The sequence below is a fragment of the Gadus chalcogrammus genome, chromosome 23 (assembly GCF_026213295.1).
Source record: "Gadus chalcogrammus isolate NIFS_2021 chromosome 23, NIFS_Gcha_1.0, whole genome shotgun sequence".
NCBI classification, from domain to species: Eukaryota; Metazoa; Chordata; class Actinopteri; order Gadiformes; family Gadidae; genus Gadus; species Gadus chalcogrammus.
The window spans coordinates 3,609,812-3,635,161 of record NC_079434.1 but is presented as its reverse complement, the minus strand read 5'-3'; the positions used below and the strand labels follow the sequence as shown (position 1 = coordinate 3,635,161).

Genomic DNA, 25,350 nt, shown 5'->3' with positions numbered 1-25,350 from the left:
CAGGCTGTTAAAGACTTCTCGTATTCTGACTGGAAGGAAAGGCGTGAAATTTAATTTCATGCCAATCCAGGCAGCCAGAGTTTAGCCAACACAGACTTTTGCTGCCGAAAAGGCCTTTGGCCAAGACACAGAGTAAAAGATATTTTCCTGGAATGAAGACATGAAGGGTATGGAGGTTCTTGGGTGTATGTGTTTGTCATTTGACCCTAGGGAGAAGGCTACTATTATACTGTGTCTTCAGAAAACCAACAAAGCCTAAATGTTTTCCCTCTGTCAATTCTGCTCTCTTGCATGTCTCTCTTTCTCTCATTCCCATTATCTCTTTATCACGAGGGAGGATTTGTTTGCTACTTTCAACCACTACAGGAAGTAATTATAGGTAATGAAATAACACAATCCTGTTCAACACACGCACACTCATGCACAAAAATACACACACAAAGACAAACAAACACACACACACAACAATCACAAGCGAGTTAACACTAACAGTTGCTTATTTTTCAGACTTTGTAAAATAATCATGAGTTATGCGGCGCGCTACTGGGAGATGCAGCATATTGGCAACCTCTGGATATCTTTGCGTAATTGCTCCGCCGTGTATTTTTGGGGGTAAACATTTACAAAATACTACAAATTGGGCCTAGTGGATAGTGAAAAGTCACTGTGCTTCTACGTGAGCAGAAGTGAGTGGCTCCTCACCTCTTCCTTACATCGACCTTCACACTCACAACTAAATGAAATGGTATGTCACCCCATCCCCACCCCGTCCTGTCCCAGCTAACCCAAAGCAAAGCCCCACCCTACACCCCTCCCCTGGACAACCTGGAGGTGGGACAGTGGCAGGAGTCAGCGTATTTTTTCCAAAGAGCCCGGGAGATGTCAGGCTGAATAATGTGTCCTATGAATAAAACACATTAGCTACCAAACATATTGAATAATTCACCCTTCCAGTGCCCACGAAGAACATCAACACACATGCACCGGCAGCCCACACGTGTGACACAGGCAATATGAGGACTTCAGTCACCATATGTTTGACTCCCAGCTTCTCTGTGTGTGTCTGTCTGTCGGTGGGTTCCTCATCTTCTCAGTTTCTCCAGATTGTTTTGAATCTATGGTCCCCTCGTTTGACCTCTATCACCCCCTTTTTCAACTCCTTTTGCTCCACATTTTTGTCTTTCTTCTTCTTCTCTTCTCTTTGACTGGCTGGCTGGCAACTAGGTTTACACTCTCTCACTTACTACCCCCCCCCCTCTCTCTCTCTCTCTCTCTCTCTCTCTCTACCCCTCTCCCCCTCTTTCTTTCTCTCTCTCTCTCTCCATGGCCTCTCAGCCGACATTTCTGCTGATGGCGACTGTCTATTTATACCGTTCTTTTTTTCCCTGGAACATCTCAGTATTTATCTAAAGGGCCCTTGAACTTGAGGAGCTCGTTTGTTCAGAGGGAATGGTTGATGGCTTCCAACGCCGTGCGGTGGGCCCAAAATGGATTCATCATTTAGGCCCTATGTGGCGACACCCAGCTGAGAGCATTAGAAGTGAAAAACACCAAATTAGTGGGAGGCCCGCGGGCGATCGGCACATTTACATCTGACCCAGTACGGCTTTCCTCCACGTCCTCCACAGTAGAAGGCCACATCTTGTTCATTTCCTGTAAGAGAAACCTAACCCTGGCTGCTTTTGTTTTCTCGTGTCTCTTGTCCCAACTTTGAAAAACACAAGTTTTGTTGCAGTTATGCTGAACCATAATTAATTATACTGCAATACCTTTCTACACCTCCTTAACACATTAAAAATCTGTTGCAAACAGGATATGTTCGGTGAGAGGGGTGTGTTCGGGAGAGATAGGGGCGGGGTCTTGGGGTTGGTGTGGTGGGTGAGGGTCCTCTGGCACACTAGCTGCCTAGGACAGTCAACAAAGGCAGAGTCAAGCTCATTTTGGTGGCTTTAATTGCCCATGTTCCTAATGAAATGTATCCCAACACAACCCATAATTGTGTTAGGAAAGCATTTACCGGCCCGTCACACAGTTAAACCTCTAGGGACATTACCGTTTTTGGACTACTGAATCATTGATGGAATTATTGTCAGCTTCGTGCCCGTGGAAGGAAGTTCTTCAACGACTTGTCTCTTTGTATGCAATATGAGCTGTTTGGTTCATTACCCACAGCTGGGAAGAGGAGCTTTCTACTGATTTTATACTAGCTCTGTGTGTGCGTGCGTCCGTGGGTGAGAGAGAGAGAGAGAGAGAGAGAGAGAGAGAGAGAGAGAGAGAGAGAGAGAGAGAGAGAGAGAGAGAGAGAGAGAGAGAGAGAGAGAGAGAGAGAGAGAGAGAGAGAGAGAGAGAGAGAGAGAGAGAGAGAGATTGAGAGAGAGAGAGAGAGAGAGAGAGAGAGAGAGAGAGAGAGAGAGTGTTTGGGGTGTAAGGATAATGTTCTATTTTTTGCATGCTCGGTGTCAAAGAATTACCTGCAGAGTAACATAGACACCCCAACAGCAGCCAGACCCCAGTCTCAATAGCATAGTACAATGAGTCCTAGCACTCTTTAGCAACAGACAAGTACAACAGACCACTAGCACCTTTATGGGATATCTGCCGCTGACTGCACAAATTTCCTCCTTTTAGAAACATTCTGAGATTCCTCTATTTGGAGTTTCATTTTTTTTATTTTACCTCCAAACAAACAAACACTTATGACTGGTTTTAAGTGCCGACTCAATGTTGCTAAGGCATGTGTTTGGGTATGAGACAGCAGAATCTACTGTTCATCACTCCCGGAACAGCTTAGGTTCCTATAACTTAAATCTATCAATATCGACTGATTTCTCTTACAACATTTTAAATAAATCTATTTTAGTAGTGCCAATCTTAGTCCACTAAAATGATTGAGCTATGGAAATAAGATACCAAGTGAGATAATCATTCACTTAAGCTCACATCAACTACCAACCAACTAACTAACTATCACATCATTATATACTAAAGAGTATCCACACACACTCAAATCCAATGCAGCATAGTGTGTTTCTGATTGGTTTGATTTGCAGTCAGGTGATGTCAGTCACCATGTCCCCTCACCAGGATCTCCTTTGAGCCAAGTGACCAATGGAGACCAAACGACTGTTGTGTGCTTGTACTGTATTGTACTGCACAGCAGCTGTTATGTTGTGTGTGTGCGTGTGGATAGCCGTCACTCACCAGGGCGCAGTAGGTCTCCGGCGGGTCCCCGCAGGTGATGTTTGGGGGGTCCAGGGTCACCTTGAGGTGCTTGGTCATGTCGGCCGCCTCCGGCTGGCAGGCCATGTAGTCCCAGGTGAGGCCCTCGTCCGTGTACACCTGTGACTTGCACACGTCATAGTGTCCCCAAGCCGGGTAGTGCTGCACGGCCGCGTGGCTCACGGAGCAGCAGCCCAGGGCCTGCAGTAGGCCCAGCGCCAGGTGGAGACGCATGGCGGAGCGTCTGCTGGAGTATGGGTGTGGGAGGTGTCCGGGTCTCCCTAACGCTGGGATCTTCTCGAGGGGTCTTCCCTAGAACAACAAAAAACGTCCGGAGGTTGTTTTGGTTTTGTGTTGAGCTTGTTGTGTGCACCTCTCCCTGGCCAGGCTGGTCCGCCTCTCAACACCGTGTCCACCCCGCCCCGACGGAGAGCGGACCCAGTGCCTCGGATAATCCCACCTCTAACTGGAGCTGTCGAGGAGAGCGGGGGGTGGGGGGGCGCGGCCGCATGCCACTTGTTTTCTGCTCTGGATGAAAAGCAGAGGCGGTCAGACTGGGTGACCCTCGCGTTCCTCCTGATCTAGTCTATCCGTCTTCAAGAAGATACGATAGGGTTCTTTTTTTCGTCTGTCGACGCTCCTGTAGAAGCAGGTCACTTGGGACAAAAATGGCGGCCCGGGGTCAGCGGCCTTCGCCACGGAGGAGATAAGAGGAGGGGACGGCGCGTTGGAGGAGAAGGAGGAGGATGAGGAAGAGGTTAGTCCTGAAGAGGGCGACTTCAGTTATAGCACCCCCCCTCTTACACGGCTGATAGTGACGATGAGTGACAGGGCTCCTCACCTCGGCCCGCTGTCAATCATGACTCACCGTCCGGGCCTAGACGTCTCGGTGCTAGGAGACAGAGAGAGAGAGAGAGAAAGAGAGAGAGAGAGGGAGGTAGACAACGCGATAAGACTTGTGAGGCTACAGACCGCTTTTGTGTGTTTGTGTGTGTAAGTGGTTGTTTACCATTACCAGGGACTTTTTCTTATAAATTGCTATATTTGACCCAAGAAGGTTGTGTGAGTTTGCATTTATATGCATGTGTGTGTGTGTGTGTGTGTGTGTGTGTGTGTGTGTGTGTGTGTGTGTGTGTGTGTGTGTGTGTGTGTGTGTGTGTGTGTGTGTGTGTGTGTGTGTGTGTGTGTGTGTGTGTGTGTCCCTTTGGATAAAACCGTCTGCAAAATCCCCTAAATTTAAATGGTGGCAACTATTTTACGATGTATGATCACCAGGAAACTCTATGTCTCATACCTTATGCAACTGCACACAGAGGTCTCACAAATATACACACATTGAATCATGAAAATGTTTTCTATTTGTAAGATGATTGAGGTCACCTTTTATCAGATTTCAAACCAAGACTCTCGTCTAATGCAGCAGATTGAAATGATTACTTCGATTTTCGATTTGTTCTGTTATTTTTAGGCATTCGTCTCATCGCGCTCACTCGCCCCTCTGAAGTTACTTGCGCTGTATGTTTGATTCTACATTTTCTTATGTGTTTCTGATGTTTAACTACAGTCTTATCTAACTATTGTTTGTCGTCTTTGGCTTACAAGAAACACAGAAGTTGTTTTTATTTCATTCACTTTTCCTTTCCCCATGTATACATTGTTTTCCACCATGTATTCATTGTTTTAACCTGTTTATTTGTAAACTAACTGGAGTTTGATGTAATTGTGCAACAGATTCCTGCTGAATTCCCTCCTCTGAGAAATCCTGAATAATACATCCAGAAGCACAGGAGGACGGCAGCATTCAGGACATCGTTTGGCTGCATAATATGTAGCACAAAGCTACATCATATGTAGCACAAAGCTACATTATAGCAGCTCAAGGCACCACCTGGCTCACTGGCCCAAATGTGTTGACTATGCCTCACCTTACCCCTCACACCTAAATTAGTCTCTTCCTTTCTTACCATTCATTACCCCTCACACCTTAACCAGTCACTCCCTCTCTTACCTTAAACTACCCCTCAGAACATCTCTTATCTTACATTACCCGTCACACCTAAATCAGTCCCTCCCTCTCTTACCTTACATTACCCCTTAACCTCTCTCTCTCTCTCTCTCTCTCTCTCTCTCTCTCTCTCTCTCTCTCTCTCTCTCTCTCTCTCTCTCTCTCACCCTCTCACCCTCTCTCCCTCTCTCCCTCTCACCCTCTCTCCCTCCCTCCCTCTCACCCTCTCTCCCGCTCTCACTTTCTCGCGCTCTCTCTCGACTCAGGTAATTAGGCCAAGGGTCCAGCTTCACTGAGTGGAAGGAGGGAGAAGTACAGAATGCTCCTTCGTTGAGGGATGTGTGTGTGTATGTGTGTGTGTGGGGGGGAGGGGGGGCGGGGGGCTGTTGACTGATAACATCGTTCGCTAATGGCAGTGAGAGAGAGAGAGAGAGAGAGAGAGAGAGAGAGAGAGAGAGAGAGAGAGAGAGAGAGAGAGAGAGAGAGAGAGAGAGAGAGAGAGAAGAGATAAAGGAAGAGGAGGGACCGTGCAGTAGACATTTTAGTGCTGGCTAATCAGTCAGGCGAGTCGATGTCAGTGTGCTGACCCATGCGCAACCCTCTGGTCTGCATCAATCAATTAGGCCCGGCCCAGGCCCAGAACAGGCCCAGCATAGGCCCAGCCCAGCCCCGGGCGGAGTGCACAAGGTCTTATTGTGGAGCAGCCAGGAAGCGGCTTTCTACCAACACATCTGCTGCTGCTTGTTTACTGCACACACACACACACACACACACACACACACACACACACACACACACACACACACACACACACACACACACACACACACACACACACACACACATGCACACACACCCTCACACACATATTTTTTTTATTATGTTGATTTGCAGTCGAGGGTGACCACTTTGTCTAGGCGAGGCTGGCCAGAGGTGAAATCTATTGTTGCATTGCATGCATTAAAGAGTCATCAGAGCAACACACCATAGGAAAGGTATGAGGCCGTCTGACGGGCCGCAAAGAATAAAGAAATAAAGAGTCGACTTTACTTCCCGTTTTTCCAACAAATTTCTCTGTGTGAATGCGGAAATCATGTGTACAATACTATGCCATGAATAGGTGAACAGAGGGGGAAATTCGGGCTGTCAGCCATTTGGGATCATAATATAATACTAGGAAGGAGCAGCTCAAAGAATTGCTGCATTTTCCAGTGAGTGGATTACGCAAAACGAAATTTAAGTGTTAGGCTTGAAAAATAGAAGTGTTGATTTAATCACATGTTGGTCCACACGGGTCAGGGATGAAAGAGTTGTAGCAAGGCGCACCATATACCATCCCTTTTTATCACTGCATTGCACTCACCAAAGATAAAAAAAGGCTCAACTCTGAATGACTAAGAATAAGCAGAGAATTCAATGAAATACAATTAGGTGACAAAAGGGGATCTCATCAAGTATGCTATCATCCTGTATTGCTCTGGAACAGGGGAATCTTTATGGTTTTTCTGAACATAAGGGCGGGGGGGAGTTAGAAATGATTAGATCTCTCTGAAAAATATCAATACATATAATGTGAGCAAATGACTGTTTTCAGTTTATAGTTCAGAGAAATGGAACGGGGCAAGCTGATATCGGCAAAAACAGATGTTGGCAGTGGATACCCATTAGAACAGGTAGAGTCAGTAGAGTGTAATTCACTTAGCATGCCATTAAAGATCTCTCAAATGTTAAAAAACATCTTCACCAATACAGTTCAAAACCCGGGATTAGCTCTTCCAAGAGAGACATAGTGATATATATATGCATATCTATATTTATATAAGTACATCAATAAACCACACGGGGTGAAAGGGGGGAGCGTGGAGGACAAGGAGGAAGGAGGGAGATAAGGAAGGAGGGGTTGAAGGAAGTAGGGAAGGAAGGACGAGGGACGTCTTTTCACGGCAGAAATGAACGAACAAGATGTAAGCGTCTGACGAAGCAGCCAATTATCCAGAGGACCTCTTGGCAGGGGGCTACCCCCGCGCCCATTACCAAACATAATATTACCATGTTAAGGAGGTGGCGCCGTGTCAGCGCGCCGTGTGTGTGTGAGTGTGTTTGAGATGGAGCTCTGGTGGCTGGTAATGAGGGCGTTGGTGGAAGCGAGGCTACGACAAGGAGCATTAGGGATCCCCCCCGCCCCCCACCAGCCCTGGCCACTGGCCCATCCTCTCATTACTCTCCACTTAGAATACGCCCGCCGCGGCCCGTTTAGAGGGAGGGAGAGGAAGGGGGAGGGAGGGGGAGGGAGGGAGAGGCACATGGTGCATTTCAAGTGGGACCTGGGCGAGTGAGGGGCGGGGCAGGACAGGTCACTCATGTTTTCGATCATTGTGATTCTGCTGGAGGACATCAGAGAGCACACGTGTGTGTGTGTGTGTGTGTGTGTGTGTGTGTGTGTGTGTGTGTGTGTGTGTGTGTGTGTGTGTGTGTGTGTGTGTGTGTGTGTGTGTGTGTGTGTGTGTGTGTGTGTGTGTGCTTATGTGTGTGTGTGTGTGTGTGTGTGTGTGTGTGTGTGTGTGTGTGTGTGTATGTGTGTGTGTGCGTGTGCGTGTGCGTGTGTGTGTGTGTGTGTGTGTGTGTGTGTGTGTGTGTGTGTGTGTGTGTGTGTAAGTGTGTGTGTGTGTGTGTGTGTGTGTGTGTGTATGTGTATGTTTGTGTGTGAGGGTGGAGGTGAGAAGAAACATGGCTGCTTTCAGTCCTCCTCAGATAAGAGGAAATGCTGTTAAAAAGTAAACACAGTACTGTGTGCTGTGATATCTAAGAGCGATTGTTTAGTGATTGTGGTTGGTTAGAAGTGCCCACTGTCTATCACTCGTGCTGGTAATGCAAACCTTCTCAACGCCGGAAAAACGCAGGGAAGGAGAGAGCAGAAACGGCCGGGGACTTTTTTAGGTGGTTGAGTTTCAGAATGCGCTCTCTTCTACTGTTCTGCTCTCTTTCCCTTTATGAATGAAGAATCTTAATATAACACCTTTAGGTCTTGATGCCCAGCATCTTTAATGCAACACACAGAACTACATGAATAGTGTGTGAGGCTGGAGAATGCTTGAGAAAGGCTCCCCATGCAGCGTTAGCCGGGCATCTGACCACTAGTGAAGGGTCTTATATATGAGTTCACAGTGAGAAGTGGAGAACTACATATTTTATGTATTGGCAAGATGAGAGGAGGAAAGATGCACTCTAAGGTTTTCGGTCAGTGTAGATACAACTTTGAATAATGTTCTCTAGTTCTCCTCTAATTCCTTGCATTTAAGTTCATGTTTAAAAACCAAAATGTTGATAGGGAAGAAGAACGTTTTCGGTTCTTGGCTCAGTATGTGCCCTCCCAACACTCCCAGTACACCGTGTGAAAACCCGCAGATCTCCTGTACTGCTTGTCATGTCTTCCCCGTTAAAACATGACCTATCCTGGCAGGAGTGGAAGGGCGGACATCGAGAAAAACTAAGGAATAGGTCAGTACGAAAAGCAGACAGACAGACTGACAGATACATGCAGACAGACAGAGACAGAGAGATTCAAGCAGACAGAGAGACAGACATATACAAGCAGACAGACAGAGATAAAGACGAACAGAACCAAGGAGAAATACAGAGATACAAACAGGCAGATACAAGTGACCGACAGAGACCGACAGACAGATACAAGCAGCCAGACAGAGATACACGCAGGTAGATACAAGTGACCGACAGAGAGACCGACAGACAGATACTAGCAGACAGACAGAGAGACAAGCAGGCAGATACAAGTGACCGACAGAGAGATACAAGCAGACAGACAGAGATACAATCAGGTAGATACAAGCAGACAGACAGAGGGGGGCACTCGGACGGCTCCCTGGCAGGGCAACAGAGCTCCCCGGCTGCTCCGAGCGACCACACCTCGCCAGAATATTCATAATCTCCCCTGTTAGCCACCTGCCAACGGGGCAGCTGTCCTCATGCATAAAGATGTGGGTGGAAGGCGACTCAAGAGACTCTGCTGCAAGACATGGCAGCGAGACTAACCGGGGGGGTGGGGGGGGGGGGGGGGGAGGTCATACAGCATCCTCCAGGGGCATCAAAAGGCCATCCAGTGATCCCATCACCTCCCGGCTCGTTCTAAGATACTTTGTCCTAAATGTCTCTGGCTCTTAGCAGACTGAAAGTCTTGAAGGAGACACGGCGACGGCTGGAGAAAAGAGCGAGGGGGCGACAGCTGTTGCCGTTTCTTCCAGGGAGGGCGACGAGAGAGAGGAGGACAAGGAGGAGACAGAGGAGGGGAAGGAAGAGTAAGAGGTGGAGAAGGAGGATAGGTTTGGATCGCGGGGGGACTTAGTTAGTCGTTATCAAGTCAGTTCGAGGCTGGAACTGTTCATTGCTCTAGGGTTGTTAGAGAAACCCTCAAGTAAGATCATATTAGATCATATAGGATGGTACTTCACTTGATTGGAGTGAGAAATTGGGGCACTACACAGGGGCAGCCATATCTCGGAGGAATCTTGTACTTTTTCTGCACTGGCCTGTGTTTGATGCCGTCCCTGAACTTTGATTTGACAGTTTGGTCAAACCGCGGTGCACTATGGTGGTCCCTGAGAGCCAAACAGGTAGTCAGCAGCTCTGAGGCAGAGCCAGGTCCCTGCTCACCACCGGCCCCCAAGTAAAGAATCGCATGCCATTACTGCCAATATTCCCCACTATACACCCCCCACACGCCACTCCTCAAACCCCCACTTCCACACTCTCACTCGCTCTCCTATACCTCCAAGAACACTTGTCAAACCCACTTGATATAAAAAATGTTTTTTGTGTGTGTGTATGTGTGTGTGTCTGGGAGAGTGCCATGGCCACTTTTTGACAGGGCAACCCTGGCGATTCAGGGCATGTCAGTGACTCCTGTGCAGAACACAGAAAGGCCCCTAGCTAAAAGACCGCCAGACACTCCCCGCTCTGTCTGTCTGTCCGGCAGTCTCTCTGACACTCATTCTCCACCATCGTTCCTACTATACCTTGCCACCAACCATGCGGCTGCTCTTGCGACGTAGCAACCCAACATGCATTATTGAAAGAGGCTTTTTCTATCTGCACTGACATGCCCAAATACTCAACATGTCCACTCAGTGGTCCACAGAACAGTCTTTCCAGGAACAGCTCTAGTCTAGATGGATATGCAATAAAGGCTCCTGGGTTATTGAGTGTGTGTGTGTGTGCGAGTGTGTGCGTGTGTATACGTATGTGTGCGTGTGTGTGCATGTGTGAGCGTGTTTGGCGAGTGACCAAACAGTTTGAAATGGTGGAATTGATTCAAATGACCTTATTGCTAATTAAATGTGTTAATATAATAAATATTATAAACAAATACAAATATTATCAAATAAATAATCCTAAATGGAAAAACTATTCATAAATATCTGTATCATGACTTTTTGAGGGAGAAAACACCTTATCTTAAGTGGATAGCATTTTGGCAATAACAATCCAGTTATTCACATTAGCATATAATGGTAACAAAAAACTATGGTAATAATTGGCTTTATTACATTATTTGTAGTCTTACGTTCAAATATGGAAGCAAGCCAAAGTGCAATTACATCCCAAGGGACGTAATCAAAAAATGTCATATTGTTTTGTTTCGTAGGGATTAGTTTGTTGAGTTGAGTCAAAAGTATGCGTATGTTAGATGTGTGAAGTTATCCTAGATGTGGACATAAAGAGATGTGCCAATATCCTGTATACAAGCATAATGGGTGTCCGTCATGACCCTCAACGTTTAACCTCTTTCCGTTAGTAATCCTAACGACGTTGATTATGAGACACGGTCCACCAGGGGGCGCCCCTCAGGACGGGAGGCCGAAACATATTTTTCGAATTCCACCAGTCAATTCAGTCAGTCAGTCAATAACCAAAAAAAGGTTTCCAATCTTTACAACTTATAGTTGGAGTTTTAAGTACGCTGGGAACGCTCAGCGAAAACATGACAGACCAACGTAGACGACGCACAAGCTTCATCTTTTCCCTACACATTATACAGCCATGTAACCCACGGGCCACTATTTAATATCTCAACCGCCATGCCGGGTCGTTTCAGGGCACATCTTGGATGGATTTTACCCCACAGACAAATGCACTCGGAAAAAAGTACTTTCTCAAACAAACGGAACAACTTACATTTCTTGGGCGCTCTTTGGTTCTTACAGTCCCTGTTCAAACCCCCGTCCTCATCGCTCCTACACAAGTTCAGAGAGAGGATGGAGAGACGCGGAGCGGCTTCAAGGTGTGCGCGTGGAGGTGCACGTGATGAGAGCGTCTTCACGATGTGCGCGTGGAGGTGCACGTGATGAGCTCGTGGAGCGAATGCTTCTTAAAAGTTGATGACCGCGCGCGTTAAAGGACCGCTGACAGTCCGCGGCGAATTGAAGGGTTCCCCGATACGCACGTCAGAATATTTGCTGTGCGGAGCATGTCTTTGGCACCGGGAGAAAACAATTAAAGATATTTGTTGTCAGTTCAAAACAAATGACGGATGACTTTTCCAGGTCTTGGTCAGCAGGCTGTTTGAGTACACGGGATCCTTCTGCCGCGAGGTCCGGTGTCAAAGTGTCCATCAAAGTGTCGATCAATTTCCCCACATGCCATTTTTTGAAGACATCGAGTAAACGTACAATCTATTTCCACAAAGATTTGTAAAGGAAAAAAAAACACAAAGCAACGCCGAGCCTAAAAATGAACTTTGCCCTGCGTATGTCCCGTTTCTTTAATGAAGATTCCTGCTTTTAATTCCTTGTATCCCGCGTGCCACATTTGGTGTCTTTAACAGGGAGAGATACGCGCACCCAGATCGTCGACCTCTTTGCTTTTGCTGTGATCAGCTTCCTGTCACTAACAGAGACCGGGTGAATGACACCCATTAGTGTCCACCACACAATGCGGACAACAGCCTACCTGCTACTTTCCTGGTGTCGCGCGCTCCCCAGCCCGTCCACCACCGCCAGCACACAGGAGGAGCACGAGCCCGCCCAGACGGAGATGGCGGGGCAGATAGCGCGCGCGGAGGATCTATTTTATTTTAGACGCGCGCGCCCTATTCTTCCGCGGGGCGCTCCTATATGTTTTCTGAAGCTCCCATGTGTTCTGTCTTATTCTCCCAAGACCCAGAAGAAACTCCGCAGATGAGACTGTGGGCCTGTGGATGGACATGTGTGTGTTTCGGATGAAGAGTTTAGAAAAACACATGTCAGCTCCATCCAGGTACACTGAAAGTAGCCTACTGCACTTTGATGTAACAGCAGTCCGCCTTGGATTAGACTGTTTAATTAATCTTTGCAAAAGTTGTTGGTTGTTTGAATTAAAAATTAATCAGCAAGTCTTTGTTGTTTAGCATGAATAAAATAGCTTGTGTGTCGCATTCCACAAGGTTGTTTACTGCAATCGTAGAACATTACGCGCGCGCATGTGTGTGTGTGTGTGTGCTGTGTGTCCGTTTGCGCACGCGCCAGAGCATGTGCGTCAGGTTGAGAGAGAAAGAGAAACAGAATGATACAAACAGGGTTAAAAGTTCTAAAACTCTGATTCCGACCGTGTGAAGGACGAACTAAAATGCATTTCTTCAGTGACCATTTCTTGCTTGAATACATGAGGCCTTGCACTGAGCCTGGGTGAGTGGTACACCGCCGTGGTGATACTAAGAAAAATAGTTTTTACTGCAGCGTTAAAGAGTTATTGAATGTAAAATGCACCTATAAGGATAACTGGAGTCACGTGTATGAATTAAGGATTATGCCACATGTCCCTAAAGGGTTTACGATATTTGAGGTCTGACGTTTTAATTAAGGACAAGCACACATTAAAAAAAAATAGTGACACAGAGACACTAGGCTTTTGAATCAGCAGGCGACAGTTATTGGTAATAATGTTTAGCGTCGGCGACGGGCGTGTTATTGTATGCTGTTATTTTGAGTTGTAACTGTAAAACCACAGCGCCAGCAGTGCGTGCAGAGCAGCTTGTGAAGCGGACACCATTCATTGAGTCTGTCCTGTGTGGATGTTAAGCACATGTACTTGGAAAGTGGTTCATATACAAGTTAATGCGCCATATGTTTTACTTTATCCCGTCCAAATAAATGCTCTTCATAATTCCACCACATCTACTGGTTTCAAAACAGCATTACGCATCAAACAATTCACATTGCATATTATTATAGAAAATAAAGTTATGATAAGCACTGCATAAATTATGGTTTCTCACCTCATTGTGTAACGTGTTCATATTCCGTGATCTGACGCCGTTTGACAGGGAGTCCACCTGACACACCCCAATAAATCCGAGCTGAAACGGGCCGTGTGAGAGAGAGAGTCAGGAGACGGCTACAGTGGCTCGTGCTGCTCGGACTCTGCCCCGGTAGACCGGCGGGAGGCTCGTGCTGCTCTCTGCCCTGATGGACCGGAGGACGGGAGCGGGAGCGGGAGGCGGGGAGGAGAGAGCCGCTTGGCACACTCCGGACAGATTGAAAATACACTGAATTGATTTGACGCGTCCGGTTGAGGGCGAGTTCGAACCCATTTGCTATATCGTTAAGCAATGGTAATATAACACTTGTTGATTTTTGTTTTTTTTGGTGTAGGCCTATTGAACTCGAAAGAAAGTCTTGGATATTTATAGCTCAGTGTTAGCGTGTAAGTAACGAGTCGAAGGTTTAGGTTTAGTTGGTAGGCTACCTGATACGAGCCCATTGGCTCAATCTGAGTAGGCTATAGGAAATCAGTTTTAATCGAATCGTATCGTTAAAAACAGAGGCAGCAGCAGCAGCGTGTTTCGCATTTGAAATTTAAACTTTTGTTAATTAGGCTATAGGCCTAATTCAAATCGACAGTTCATGCCATGTCTGCGGTGAAGAGGTAATGTTCTTGATTAAACTGACGTCACACAGAGCGGATTTCCTCTCTCTCTCTCTCTCTCTCTCTCTCTCTCTCTCTCTCTCTCTCTCTCTCTCTCTCTCTCTCTCTCTCTCTCTCTCTCTCTCTCTCTCTCTCTCTCTCCCTTCCTCTCTTTCTCTCTCAAAGGGCAGGAAGCCTGTCATAAACCTCCCTTCCTAATTCACAAAAAAAATAGTAAGAAAGAATGGAAGCACATTTAGATCCCACTTATTGACTAAATAGGCCTACAACGATAGCTATATTAATTTCGCCTTTTATTTCCAAAGAGCTGTCCACAGAGTATTAACCCTTTCTCTGTGTGTTGTTTAAGATCTAAAAAATACGGAGCTCAGGCACATGGAGTCATTAGACAAACAGCAGGGCCGCCGTACACACGCATAGGCCTACCTTATTAATGGCATACGCATACATAACATGAAGTAGGCCTACGATCACTACTTAAATCGCCTGTACCTGGAGTTGTCATCGCTTCATATAACTACAGTAGGCCTATACAATTTATTTTCACAAAACTATATTTTATGTATAAGCATAATTAGATATGAGTAATAAGGATCACACACACACACATGCAAACACGATATATCAATTTTGTAAATGGTTCAGGGATCACATTGTCTTTGTCACGTGTTTGGGATCACATTTTGTTTTTCAAATGACCTCTTTCTCAGCCTGGCCATGATTATGAGAGAACTGACGACCACAGCGGTCTGACCGGGTGTCTGGACGCCAGACACAGCACAGCTATTGGATTTTTACTTCTGTTATTCTTCCCACTCAATCGAGGGTAATGTTGCGTCCGTTAGAAGGACAGAGTGTGTGTTTTTGTGGGGGGGGGGGGGGGTGTTAGTGGAGGAGGGTGTGTGTATGCCTGCACGTGTGTGTAGAGGGAGGACATTTTGTGTATCGTTCAATTTCAGAGGTTTTAATTTTGGGAGTTATAGCAGCTGTCCCCAAATGGAGGTCCAATCCACTCGTCATCCTCCATGCTCTTATTCAGATTCTGTGGGTGATGGGCTCTGGGCCGTTCCCACAGAGCGGTAAACAAAGTGTTCCCCGGTCCGACACTCTGGCTCCCGGAGCAGATGGGCTGGCTGGAGGTCAGAGCGGGGGGCCAGTGCTTTAATACACCTGGTCCTTTTAGATTTAGTGCAACACAAGGTCCAGGGGTTTATCCCCCGCTAACCTTCAGACTGTACAATCTTCCCGTTGCAGACCCCGCGGTGTGCTCCGTGTTTATCCCCCCCTGCTCCGTGTCCTTAAACCCCCAACTCCACTCCTCTCAAAATTGAAATATCATATTAAATTCTAAAACAGTACCTGGGTGAAGAATTACATAGGAGTCTAATCCAGAAAAAAAGTGCATGATTGAAAAGGGATTAGTGTGTGTGTGTGTGTGTGTGTGTGTGTGTGTGTGTGTGTGTGTGTGTGTGTGTGTGTGTGTGTGTGTGTGTGTGTGTGTGTGTGTGTGTGTGTGTGTGTGTGTGTGTGCGAGTGAGTGTGTGAGCGTCTGTGTTTGTGTGTGAGATTGTTTGTTTACGGTGACGCAGTTTGCTGGATTTGTCCGTGGCTTTGAGCGGCCTGCCAAGGGGTGATTGGGTCCGTTCAGATCCATCTGGGCCAGTGAATGATTTGGGACTTATTTCTTCACAGTCCGGTGTCCGCCTACAAGGAGTCACGCCCCTCAGGGCCTCGGGTCACATTCATTTCTAAAGAATCTTGTTGCATTCAATCGAGCAAAGGCTAGCAAAACGTTAGCCTCAATAGCCTCCTATTGACGTAAACGTATTTTTTCTGAATGCACCGGTTGCGTTGGCTGGAAGCAGGAGTTCAGCACATGGCTGCCGGTGTCCAGCGATAGCGATAGGACAAGGGGGACTGTAGTTTGACAACACCAACAATCACACTGACAAATTGTCTCTTTTGGCAGCCCTATGGGAGTTGCAGCCCCACTTGGGGGCTGCTCTACCAAATGAGCTTTTGTCAATACCGTTTTCCCATCTGTCCTCTCGGGATGCGCTGACAGAAATATTGGTTACAGTAACCGGCATTGGGAAATGAATCCTATTGGCTTATTCACAGGATCATTAGCATGCAAGGATGAATGGGAGTCCATGATTAGACACTTTGCAAGCAGAGTCCAGTCTGGCTCATTGGCCATCGAAGAAGGAAGCGCAGTAAACATGATGCACTCATGTATCACAGCTGTTATTCCTTCATATGGATATGTGTTAATGATGACATGATTATTCAGGCGTTTGTAAAGTATGCTATTCTTCTGCATACTCAACAACTCATGTTCTCTTTTTCGCACACACCAGAAAATACGTTCTTGTGAGACTATTACCCTCAACCTGAATAAAAGGGAAGGCTGGTTTTAAAGGTTTTATTGCAGGGGCCGTAAAACACCGGAGTAGTTCCCAGACTAATAATTCCATTGAAGAAAGTTTCAACACTTGTTTTTCTAATGGCTTCTAAATGATCTGAGGCAGGGATGGATTACAATTAGTTTAGTACCGAGAAGGCAAGAGTGGCCGTGCATGCGTTAACAGGGGTGTATGGTGAATGAGCACACACAGAACTGCAAATTCCAGTAAAGTAAAAGAGGTGACAGTGTCACGGCTACTCGAATTCTGAGATATCCTGGGCGGGAATAGCGTCAATATTCATTACGGAGGTTGTAGCACATAATACAATGGAAAGATTTCAAATGACAGACTTGGATGCAAAATGTAGCCCTTTATCATACAGAAATTTGCTTTTGGTGTATTAGCCTAGGACAACCCATTTGCCATATTATTTATCTAAATAACCCTATGTTGTTAGAATTTACTAACTTTATGCAAGGTCTACGTTCGTGCAATACTCGGCGTTGACTGGGTCCTAAAAATACAATATTATTGTAAATTATATCACATCAAAAAAGCGGTAGCTAACGTTAGTTGAATCAAGCAAACAAATAGCTGTTGTTTTTGCTCCAAAGAGCTTGACTTGCCTCGAATTTAACATAAGATAGTTCTATCAAATTGGGGATGTACGGTATGGACTAAAATGTATATCACGGTATGATTTGAGGCATAGAGGGTAATAGTATTATATCACGGTATGTTAATTGTGTCTTCTAATTTAGATATAAATTATTCTGAAGGGATAAAATACTGGTAAGGCAGCAAAACTGCATAAAAAATAAAATAAAAAAATTCAAGCTACTCCCATCTCTGAAAAACACTGATGTTTAATAGTATGGATTTCTCCTCCACTTGCTTTCGGACATTGCCGCAATAGCATCTCAATTTGGCTTAAGTTTGTGCGGGCAGGTAACGCGTGCCTGGGGTCGAGTGTTTTGACCATCTCTTTAAAGCCTTTTCTATCGATAATTTGAAAGGTAACCATGTCCTTACACAGGTAAACAGTGACGGCGTTTGTTATCTCGTCCCACCACCACTGGCATTTTATCGTAAGGACTGGCTTTGGAAAATGCCTGCGGAAGCAATGTCTGAAATGCAGAGACAGCATCACGCTACCAGAGTTTGTCTAGTACGAGGTGTGGAATGAGAGCTTGTGAAGGGGCTATTGCGCAACCACGCAGGTGTGCTTTCTGTGCGCCCGCGTGCTTGCGCAACAGCATACTGACTGAGAAGGCAGTAGGCCTATCGCTGTCAAATCTGTCCCTGGGAAAAGTAACATTCCGCCAAATTGAAAAAGGAACTGTTTCATTACCAAATTTTCAGTGGTTGCGCGTAACTTTACTTTTTACATGAAAAAGTAGTTAGGTTACTTTTTTAATGCGTTACTTAGTTTGTTACGTGTTACAAACAACACTGTCTACCGGTCACACCGGTCTCACGGTAACGTCAAAATCCATACCGTAGCGCAAATTCACACTGGTGTACTTTCTATACCGTTTATACGTACACCCCTGCTTCAAATTGACGTTAAGAGTTTCCATCAGACTCGCGCGGTAGCCAGGCGTCTCATCCAACGGCAAGCTCAGTTGGCGCTGTGTGCTTCAAGATTCGGAAGCAAGTGCTGAAATTCCGATTGGCCCAGAGAAATGTCAATTATAAGAATTATCCAATAATGTTTCGCAATTCAAGCCTGCATGGCATGCATATGAAGGATAGCCTCCTCCCCCCCCCCCCCCCCCCCCCCCCTAAAAAAAACTCTCCGGCCCTACACGATTCACATGAATGACCCAGTTGACCAAGAAAAAGGCGATTGTCATCGAAGAGCGACAAGTTTGCAGGTATGGCACACAGCACCTCGCTCCATTCTCCTGGCTCCGGCCTCTACTCTGTCGCTCTACGTTTCACTGCTTCCGACGAGCAGTGCGTTTACATGACACTCAAGAAAATTGAATTATTGGGTTAGTCAAACTGCTATTGGATTATTAAGATGCATGTTTACACCTTAGTCAAACTAAAATTGAATCCAATTGGGTTTCTCATAGTCGGATTAAGACCCCTAGATTATTCAATTGTTAGTCGCATTAAAGGTTGGGTACGCGATTTGCGAAACGCCAGCAGATTTTGAAAATACACAACTCAAATGGTCCTACCCCCTCCCCTTCAACGCTGACTCTGACTCCACCCATTCCAAGTACTTGGACGCGCAATCATGCACGAGCGCGAACAGAGATGCGCGAGAGCGAGCCAGGCTAGCGTAGGTTTTCGTTTAACAACATGGCACTACATTCAGCTGTAAATTGCACCCAGTACCGCGGGAAGTAGGGGTTTTGGGGGTGCTGCAACACCCCCTGTCCGAGGCCCTGTCTTATCACAGAAAACGATCATTTCTAAAAACCAAAGTGGAGATTTCTGAAAACGCCGGTTATGTGTTGTCGTATCAACGGGGAGAAACGGGATTTTAGGTTCTGAAGCGTCACATTATGCACCAGGAAATGCTTAACGTCATGTGAGCATCCGCTGTACCGTATTGGTCCGAATATAAACACAAACCCCATTGTAATACGACCTATATTTGGAAAAAAGATTTGAAGCCCAGATCTTGATTTCATGAATAAATAAATTGTATTAATTGAAATAATATACGAAAATAAAAAGGCATAGAATAAAACACTGCATTGCCACTAAACAGTAGTGCAATAGGCCGTACTGATGTGTACACCAAAGACTTCCTGACACTCCTCTGCCCCGCTGTGTTCGCTCTGGCTGTGGTCGCTCCGAACTGGTTCGGCCCGTGGCAAAGCGAGTCATCCTCGCTGCTGTCCAAGGCATGTTGAGACGCAGCATTTATTTAATGCTCATATGTCCTAGTGCTGAAAAAAGGTTATATGAAAAAGTGTGAGGGTAGCGGTGGTGCGCTAAACTTGTTCTGTGAGCAGCTGGATGTGAACCATGGTGTGAAGGAAGTGAACACAACGATCGATTTTCAACTGTGCGCGCATGCACTGGTGTAATTGAGCTGCGCTGCTATATATCTTTTTTATCAATGTGGCGAGTTGCGAGTCTAGTGCAGGCCGGGTTTTTTTTTCACAGCACCCCCTGCTGAGAATACGTTCTCGCGGCTATGGTTCCACCAGATGTTATAAACATTAAACGGTCACATAAATCAATACTATTTTTAGAAAATGTATGTTTGTTTCATATAATTGTATTGGAAGTCCTGGTTTTCACTAGGGTTGCTGCGGTGTGGACATTTTCACACCGAGTAATAGGCTACACTCGTCTCAACACCGGTATTACCGAGTATAAACGGTATAAACTTTGAAAACTAGGTCAACCGCCACACAAGCATCGGTTTTTAGACCCTTCTCGTCCTTCAGTTGCCGCCAACGTTCAAAAGCAGCGCCTAGGATTATCTTGATTTCAGTTTTCTCTTTCAGCGTTTTTATTATCAATTACTCTCTGAAAAAGAGTTTTCCTTCTCTTTGCTGGTGGTGGTGGTGGTGGTGGTGGTGGGGATTGTGGCGTCTTGTCTGCCATGGAAATTGTCTTCTACTGCTAGGTCCAAATGTGGATTAACTAGTTCCAGTAGACACCGCAGGATAACAACAAACAGGAGCTTGCTCTGGGTCACGAGCTCTGGGTCACGAGTACTGCACGAAGGGGTCGCGCGCGGGGCGCGGGGGAGGGGGGGAGGGGGAGTGCAGTACGACCGTTTGATTGACGTACTTACTGTCCAATGAACTCGGTGGCAATGGATATGATTGGCTGGAGTTTTTCGAGCCCTGCACGTTCCACAGATGATTGACAAGTTTAATTTTCATGTCAGTACTTCTAACTCAGTGGCTGTAAGCGGGTTATGATAAGGATTTCAAGTAATTTTGCAAAAATGGCCAAAAAAGCAAATCACCTATGCAACCTTTAAGCGTGCACGTTGACGGTCAATCGAATTGGAATTGGATTTTGCGTTCTGCGCATGCTGGGAGATATTTTCCGGGGCCCATTAGCAGGAGCGGTTGATTTTAAAAGGTGGCGCAGAAGATTGAGGAAGCCGGTGTCGTGCCAATGTAGTTACCCCCTATAAGACATGCACACACTACTCTTCGATTTAAACCAAGGCTGAATTAAATGTGCATGTTTTTCTAAATGTAGGTCATCAACGAGGTTGTAAGGTAGGCCTAGTAACTTCGGGCACATTTCTCAAAATAAATGTTTTTTTCTTCCGACGTGTTTATGATCTTAATTCATTCGCACCGAACAGACGGGGATATTGTCTAATATTATGAATCTTAGACTGTGTTGGGTTCTCAGACTCTCTGGTAGCTTACTTCCACATTAAGTAAAGACTCGTATTGGAGGTTATCTCGGCCATGTTGGGGAAGGAATTGGGGGAAAGGAACTTTGGCTTTGACTCTCTGAAGCCCAGATTGAACCGCGACATGAGGGAGAAAGGGATTCTTGCCGTATGCGGACTCCCGCAGCTACTCCGACGCTTCGGCCAATGAATCAATTTTCACATTGCAATGTATAATCAAACAATTGCCTTTGTCCAATTGAAGAGCATATTCTAACTATGGCTTTAATCATATTAAGCTGTGCATGTAAACGTACTGAGTGATGACGTATGGGGCAAACTGTATCAGTCTGTTTGATGGTCATATCATTGTCATTGTGTTCAACGCTCTACACAGATTTCATTTGTGAGCATTTATATTGAACTACTTCATGTAATTAACATAAACATGACAATAACCCTTATTCATGAAGCACCTTTCAAAACGTTAAAATTATATAACATGATACAAAGACAGCGTTGTATATTACTAACACAATAGAGCTGTGATACATGATGCAAGACCAGACTGGTTGGTTTTGCCTTGTCTGGTTGCCATACAGCAGTTAAACTTTTCCAGTGGCAAGCAGTTAGAAAACCTAGGATTGCAGCCCCTGAAAGGTTTAGGAGCCATACATGTTATCTTGATGATGAAAAGACCCGTGTGAGAAAATACAGTTGGCTATTTAACCAGCCTGCCCTAACTTTACATTTTCTTTTGGCAATGTGTTTTTTTGCTGCCTAGAGGAAAACATTTAAAAATAAAAAACATTACCTTGGACCTTAAGCAATATTTTACATCATTTTAAGATATTTTAAATAAAAAGCTATTTAGAAAAACACAACCCCACTTTAAGGGTTGTAATAATACATTGGAAGGGAATTGCAGTGCATAGTGGAAAAGAAAAAAAGGATTAGGTTTAATACAATTTATTAGGCATTGAGTTGAGTGTGAATAATAAAACAATTCTCCTTCAACTTTCGTTTTACATAATATTCTCTTACGCTATTAGTTAATCCCTCTCATTTCTCGTTTTTAGGCAGGTCAACTCAGTGATCTCAGCTTTGACAGCTATGAGTAGGCCTAGTTGTTATCCATTTATCTTGGACTTCATGTCTTTGCAATCTGCCCGTCTTTGCACGCGTCATAGAGTTTCCTAAACAGCACTTAAAAATACAGGGACAGAATGGTTGTAAAACTGGCCCAATAATGACACATGTTGCGTGGATCACGTCAGCCACTCAGCACTACTGCTGGGCCTCTGAGTAGCCGTCGGGGATGGAGAATGTTTTGGACTGCTTTTTATGCTCTCCGATTGCACACTCCACATGGATGCATATATGGCGAGCACTCTCCTCAGAGGGGTACATGTGGATCTCCCCCACAACCTTCGTGTCCTGCATCACGTCCCTGGGCGAGTCCAGGTACAGCACGGCCTGTTTCCAGTGCGTCTCGGGTTTGAATGGGGACGTGGAGAGTACCAGCGGCTTGTCGTCACCGGGGAAGCTGACCGTGAACCAGACGCACAGCGCGTTCACCGCCGCGGAGCCGAAACACTCGCAGGAGAACGTCCCCCGGACCGAGGCCACCTGTTCCGGGGTCACGGTGTGCAGGTCCAGCTCGGCCAGTCTGGAAGGGTGAGACAGCACGTCCTCCACCGTCACCAGGTTGATGGCGATGTCATTGTTCATGATGCATTTCTTGGCGAACTCGGACATCGGAGACATGTCGATGCCGTACTGGTCCTTCACGGTGCACCAGAAGTTCAACCGGTCCTCCACCACTAGATCATTGATCGGGGAGATGTACAGCTCAGCTTTGGATGGCAGCATGAGGCCTCCCGGTTTGAGCCATTTGTCCCGCGCGTAAAGCACCGAGTTAAGCATGGATTCGTGCAGGAGCGCGTATCCCATCCACTCGCTCACGATCACGTCCACGCCTTCCACGGGTAGATCGATGGTCTCCACGGTGCCTCTGATCACCTCGATCCTGTCATCCATCTGATTCTGTTTGACGATTTTCACCGCCTGCTCAGCGATCGAACATGCCTCCACGGCGTATACTTTCTTGGCCCCGGCCTGCACACAGAACATGCTCAGCACACCGGTGCCCGCGCCCACGTCCAGCACCACCCGGCCCCGGATCGAGTCGCTGCTCCGCAGGATGGCCGTCCGGTACGTGTTGGTCCGCACATGGTCCGCGATCATCTCCTCATGGATGGTCACGTCAGAGTAGCTGTCGAAGTACAGGTTCTCCTGGACATTTTTATCCAGTTTCCTCTTCTTGAGGAGATGAGCCATGTTTGGTACTAAAGGAGTCACGTTGGGTGTTTTGCAGCCGTGCTTCCGCGTTCTGAAGTCTGGTACTTGTAGTCTTGTGGTGGCGTTGTTCCCAATGGATGCCCAACGTTCCTTCGAAAGATAAACTACAATTCCCTTTAAGACTTAGTTAGCGGCGGTGACGATTTATGACCTACATGCCGTCTGGGATAAACAAAAAAAACAACTGTCAGAGTAGCTATATGCACTTTATTACAATACAAATATATATATAAAAAAAATCGCCTATGTTGCTTTGCCTAAAATAAATGTAAATAAATATAAACATAAAAAATGTTTTGAAGCATGATCAGACATGATCATTCTATACAAAATATGACAAATGATACGGCAACATTTACATCATTTTTAGCTGATTATGATTAGTGGAACACACAAGAACTCAATGAAGACTAGCTAGTAGTCCTATACCTGCATGGCAAAAAAACAGACTCAGCTTTGTAAATGTTACGTCTAGTCCCATAGATGGCTATAAATAGCACTAAGCTTTAAAAAAGTGTGTCTGACACACCAGCTGGTTGTGATTCAGCAATCTGTGTTGTGAGCTCAACAGCAAGAATCTCAAAAGGTTTACAAAAATAAATTATTAAATAAATGACCACAAGGTATTAGACTTTAAATTGTGATATTAATAGGATAATGAATGTGCCTTTTGGTAAAAGATACAACATATGGACACCTCACTCAGAGCATTACCAGAAATTGTGCACATCTGGATATTTGACCCAATGGCTGCTGTATTCATGCTCAGACAGTCACTTCTGTGATTAGAGATGCTGTATTTTGTTTGTTTATGTACAGGAAACATGGCCATGCTACATGCTGCTGATTTGCGATTCACTTTTCAGATTGACTTTCAAAATAGATAGGTTCAACGATGAACTGTGGAATTAAATGGGCACAGCAAGCAAAACAAGAGCAAGGCTTTGAGTGTTGACGATTCCATGCAGCACCAAACCTACCTTTAGGTGATGACTCATATCTTTTAAGGGGAGCTAACCAATCTTAACCCTCCAGGGGGAGCGGCACATGGTACTGGAGTATGACATGCTGCACAGGAAAGATTTGATCAAAGGCCTCAATAAACATTGTTTGCTATTCAAAATCTGATTTGTATCATCTACACATTTCTAGGAGAAGCAGTCTCTCATATTACTTGTCTTGCTTGTGGCCAGGATAATACAAGAAGCTATCAGCCATGTTGGCTCTCTCACCCCACATCCTCCTCATCTGCCCAGAGGAAAAGCCCCACTAGGCCCAGTCCTGACCTTCCACCACACACTGACCACTGCCTTTGTCCAGTCATCACACTGGGACCACTGCCTTCGTCCAGTCATCACACTGGGACCACTGCCTTCGTCCAGTCATCACACTGGGACCACTGCCTTCGTCCAGTCATCACACTGGGACCACTGCCTTCGTCCAGTCATCACACTGGGACCACTGCCTTCGTCCAGTCATCACACTGGGACCACTGCCTTCGTCCAGTCATCACACAGGGACCACTGGCTTCGTCCAGTCATCACACTGGGACCACTGGCTTCGTCCAGTCATCACACTGGGACCACTGCCTTCGTCCAGTCATCACACTGGGACCACTGCCTTCGTCCAGTCATCACACTGGGACCACTGCCTTCGTCCAGTCATCACACTGGGACCACTGCCTTCGTCCAGTCATCACACTGGGACCACTGCCTTCGTCCATTCATCACACTGGGACCACTGCCTTCGTCCAGTCTCTCACTGGGACCACTGCCTTCGTCCAGTCATCTCACTGGGACCACTGGCTTCGTCCAGTCATCACACTGGGACCACTGCCTTCGTCCAGTCATCACACTGGGACCACTGGCTTCGTCCAGTCATCACACTGGGACCACTGGCTTCGTCCAGTCATCTCACTGGGACCACTGCCTTCGTCCAGTCATCAAGCCATGGAGTCAGATTGGGCCACGGCACATCAGGCCTTGCTCAGCTATTGGCCTTGCGTTGCCCCACACACAAAGCCTCCTCCCTCTATTGGAGTGTCAAGCTGCCATATTCGTCTATAATCATTAAAGACAACATACAACAGTGATGTTGCCAACTCATGAAAA

The 25,350-nt window shown here is 46.1% G+C and overlaps 2 protein-coding genes across 2 annotated transcripts in view; both read right to left on the bottom strand.

The window, feature by feature from the left end:
- ntng1a (netrin g1a) overlaps positions 1-12,208 on the bottom strand; it is a 102,510-nt gene extending 90,302 nt beyond the window's left edge. Inside the window, exons 1-2 of the mRNA XM_056584754.1 lie at positions 11,414-12,208; positions 3,202-4,111 (exon numbers count right to left, since the gene is read on the bottom strand). Coding sequence (XP_056440729.1) covers positions 3,202-3,453 — 252 coding nt within the window. The 5' untranslated portion in view covers positions 3,454-4,111; positions 11,414-12,208. The remainder of the gene's footprint in view (positions 1-3,201; positions 4,112-11,413) is intronic.
- An 8,434-nt stretch (positions 12,209-20,642) lies between these two features.
- prmt6 (protein arginine methyltransferase 6) lies at positions 20,643-23,275 on the bottom strand. The gene has a single exon (XM_056583633.1). The coding sequence runs from the start codon at positions 23,216-23,218 to the stop codon at positions 22,166-22,168; it is 1,053 nt and encodes a 350-aa protein (XP_056439608.1). The 5' UTR covers positions 23,219-23,275; the 3' UTR covers positions 20,643-22,165.
- Between the last annotated feature and the right edge of the window lie 2,075 nt (positions 23,276-25,350).